We start from the raw sequence: 3,680 nt of genomic DNA, 5'->3' as shown, positions 1-3,680 counted from the left end.
TAATAAATTGAACTCTTTACATCACTTACAGAGTGTTTCCAGATTCTTAGCCTGCGAGTCACCTTGTATCGGGTAGTAAAGGTCAAGGTATGAATAAACAGAAATATGGAAGTCACAGGAAGTGTGTTTATTTGGTAAATTGTGCTTTTACAATGTATACGGTTCATCATTTTTGGTTTGCAGCGTTCAATCAGAATCAGAGTCCCTTCGACCGTATTGCTGTTTTGGCAGTTGTTCTTGTAACTCGAGAACATGTTCGATGGGCTTTGGCTTCCCATCATCTCCAATCCGACAAGGCTGCACCAAACCTTGTCTAAAACGATAACATTGAAAATTGTAAATTAAGAACAACGAGTATTAGAAGTATGCAAATATAATATTACAGAGTCAGGGACTATAGTGGCTCGCTATACTAACTTTGTCAATGCATCGATGAGGCCTGCAAGCTGTAAGGCTTCGTATTCTTTTTGTTCCTCGGACATACCTTCTAGAGGATTAGGTTTTGGATGCTCGAAGCACCCAGTTACTGGATTAATCCTTCAATAAAAAGACGTATTAGCATAAAAAGTCTGCAGAACATTAGAAGTGTAACTTCTTAGACGCAATGGACTTGCGATGCAATGATTTCATCCTAAAAACTCAGGAATGTTCTCTTTCCTTTCTACTCACTGTTCCTTATGTTGCAGGTACTCTTCAGTTTCACTGTCCTCCGATTCAGAAGAATAAACTGCTTTTCCTTTATTCGGACCCAGCAATCCTTTATTCGCAAACATACCTGCTGCGTTTCCATATCCTGTGTACTTGACCATGCGACTGACTGAAAGTACCAATGTTTATATTCGAAGAATATGATTCAACTAGTTTCTTTACTCTTTATTAACTACACACCGTTCTCTTTACAGAGTATGAAAAGGAATTCTGCAACTAGATCTCGTAGCTCCGTTGTAGGAGAAGTTAACAGTTTGCACAGTTTCGCTCTCAATGTCGTCCCTTCCTCTGGACGTTGCATCACATCCCTCAAAGGAGGCAAAATCTGAACGGAAACAAGAATTCTTAATTAAATCTTAATTAATTCTTAATTATTCTAATCTACAGAAACAGTAAGATACGAATTTCTCTTACTTGCTGTCTGGCGTATTTACGTATCAGTCTCTGTGATTTCGCCAGTCTGATGAATGCAGTGACGATTGGACTAAGGTTTCCTATCAGATCGTTCTTGCAGTTCAGTCTTCTATCAAGGAATTTCATTAAAATGGCCACAGCGCTCATATCTGTCTCTTGGAATATTTGTTTGTGTTCATCTTGCGCAGGAGGTATGATTGTCGAATAACAATCATATGGTAGTACTGTCAGTAGGTTTGCGATATTACTGGAATGGAAAATCATTATAAAATTGTAACAGGGTCAAGTGACGACAGTAAGGCACCTTACCTCTGGAGATCATCTTCCTTCTCGCATTTCAATAGCAGTAATTTATACAAAATTCTAACTAACTGTTTGTTCTTCTCCTCTTTCTCTTCGGAGTCAGCTGAGTTCATGTATAAGTTGAACAGTGCTTTCAACACTTCGCAGATCAACATTAAGTGGTCCTCCTGTGAGCAGTAGTACAGAGAGTAGAAGCCATAGCATAACTATTTAAATTTCTGTAATTATCAACGTACCTTGATCATCTGCTCTTGCTCGCATCGAGTACATACGTTTTCTAATATATTTATCAAGCATTCGTCGCCATTCAGTTCTGTTTTAACAACTTGCTGCATAGAGCTGTTCAAGGCAGTGATTAGAAATACAATTCTCGCGTGAAATAACATTACTTCTTGGGGAACGTCATCATTGTATTCCCTCATGCGTTTAATCAGGCAGGATAAACAAGATCTTGGTAGCGTTTGCTGCACTTTTGTGCTATTGAATATGAGATTGCATAGCAGCTTCAAAGACTCGATGACAACTGAAAGGTAAATAATTTCAAATCGAAAAGAATTTCACAGCGAATAGTAGAAAGTAAGGTAGTTACCGTCGGAATAAGATATTTGTTGCTGTACATCTGCATCTTTGAGAGCCGCTTTATCTAATATTACATTTATTTTTTCATCTGTGAGTAATTCATTTAATTTTGTTCTATCTCGGCTATGTTAATAGAGAAAACAACAGAATTATTTTACGATATTTGCAAAGGTATACATCTAATCAAGCAGCGATACAAGTGGCATCGGAAAAGGTTTCTAATGCTGCTAGAAATAAAAATGCGTGTGAGACTCTCTCTAATAGACTTGCTAAATAAAAATGTACAACCATCGCAACTGCCGATACATGTAAATATATTGCAGGTTCCTGTTGTATTGTGTTGTAGCAATACCTAAGAATCCGTAAAGTTAACAAGCAACTGCGATGAATGGAAGACTGCGAGTTGTCAAGTATGTAATGAAACAGGGTCTCCCATAATTTCTCTCGTAGCTGGTCCTTATTTAGTTCTTCAAACGTAACTCTATTTCCATACTGAAACACCAAAATAAAAGTCTGGCATAATCAAACGTCTGAAGTATCGTTGACTATTTCAAGCTCAAAGTTGATTTAAAAATCTGAGAAACTAAAAAATTCTTAGGCAAATATTTTTAATTTCAGCACTTACATTTTCCTGGAATGTGACAATGTCTCTGGAGAATTCCTCGGCTGTGCCAGAGATTACTTTCAGCACCAATGAGTCCATGTTGGTGTCAGCATGCTATGCTCTCAGAAATTGAAGAGGAATTTTGGAAAATTGACAGATGTCTTGGAGACGTTTCACCATGTAAATTTAATTGTATTGCAACAGCGTTGGAGGACTATCGATGGTTGCTTTACGACTATCGATAACTATCGATAGTGCTGCTCCGTCGGTAACAGCTGTAAAAGTAGGAAAGCTTTGGGTATTGATCACCAGGGAGCTACGAGTTGCTACGCTCCTGATTTGGCTAGGTTAGGTTCGCTAAAAACCTAACCTAGCGAAATTGCTGTGATATGCATTTTGTTTAGCGAAATTGTAGTTTATTTATTTAATTCATAATGATTTTTGTAATGCGAGAATCAAATTAAAGCATGTTCAATTTTGAGGTTAATTTAGTATTGTATAATAATAATATATAATAATACATAATAATATTGTATAATAATAATGTATAATACTTTAGTATTGTATAATAGTATATTTAGTAATTGGTGTTCATAAATGAATACTGATTTAGTATTTTCTCAGGTATCTATTTGGACTAATAGCTTCTTTTAAACGATAGGGCCTGCTGCAGATAATTGTTTCGCATACTCTGTTTTAATATTACTTCAATTCAAATGTATTACAAATTTCCATATTCATTGAACTTTAATGTAAATTATTCCATAGGAAGCTTAAATACACATTTTTCGTCAATAAACACATGTTATCGACACCAATTATTGAAATACATGTAACTATCTTTATACCATACAAATATATCTACTACGGTACTCTTATTTATCCCTTCAGGGGTTGTAGCTATGTTCAATCATAGCTACAGTACGGGTTTGGCAATCCCGATGTACCCAAACTAACTGTATGAATGGGAGGAGTCTCAAATATGTATGTATAAGTTTCCGTAATACAAGGGCTCCCTTTATGACAATAATATTAAGGAGTATTTATTGCTACCGTGGCCAATATTACTACT

At 36.2% G+C, this 3,680-nt stretch overlaps 2 protein-coding genes across 2 annotated transcripts in view; both read right to left on the bottom strand.

Moving 5' to 3' along the window:
* Window positions 1-113: 113 nt before the first annotated feature.
* Window positions 114-2,843, bottom strand: LOC128881805 (synembryn). Its single transcript, XM_054133136.1, has 10 exons — window positions 2,630-2,843; window positions 2,357-2,496; window positions 2,015-2,127; window positions 1,662-1,948; window positions 1,432-1,592; window positions 1,123-1,369; window positions 889-1,033; window positions 670-817; window positions 418-537; window positions 114-313 (listed from the first exon to the last, which is right to left on the bottom strand). The coding sequence occupies exons 1-10, from the start codon at window positions 2,705-2,707 to the stop codon at window positions 187-189; spliced, it is 1,566 nt and encodes a 521-aa protein (XP_053989111.1). The 5' UTR covers window positions 2,708-2,843; the 3' UTR covers window positions 114-186.
* LOC128881806 (uncharacterized) overlaps window positions 2,795-3,680 on the bottom strand; it is a 14,841-nt gene continuing 13,955 nt past the window's right edge. The window contains exon 3 of the mRNA XM_054133137.1: window positions 2,795-2,883. Coding sequence (XP_053989112.1) covers window positions 2,795-2,883 — 89 coding nt within the window. The remainder of the gene's footprint in view (window positions 2,884-3,680) is intronic.

Source organism: Hylaeus volcanicus, chromosome 9 (assembly GCF_026283585.1).
Source record: "Hylaeus volcanicus isolate JK05 chromosome 9, UHH_iyHylVolc1.0_haploid, whole genome shotgun sequence".
NCBI lineage: Eukaryota > Metazoa > Arthropoda > Insecta > Hymenoptera > Colletidae > Hylaeus > Hylaeus volcanicus.
The sequence above is the reverse complement of the archived record's forward strand: the minus strand, read 5'-3'. Positions and strand labels throughout refer to the sequence as shown.

What these genes read in the sequence shown, in the direction of transcription:
- LOC128881805 (XM_054133136.1), bottom strand. Translation starts at nt 2,707, where the DNA reads ATGGACTCATTGGTGCTGAAAGTAATCTCTGGCACAGCCGAGGAATTC. An exon ending in AGCAAGAGCAGATGATCAAG is followed by an intron (nt 1,593 to 1,661) that starts GTACGTTGATAA and finishes TACTGCTCACAG; the next exon opens with GAGGACCACTTAATGTTGAT. An exon ending in CTCATCGATGCATTGACAAA is followed by an intron (nt 314 to 417) that starts GTTAGTATAGCG and finishes TTATCGTTTTAG; the next exon opens with ACAAGGTTTGGTGCAGCCTT.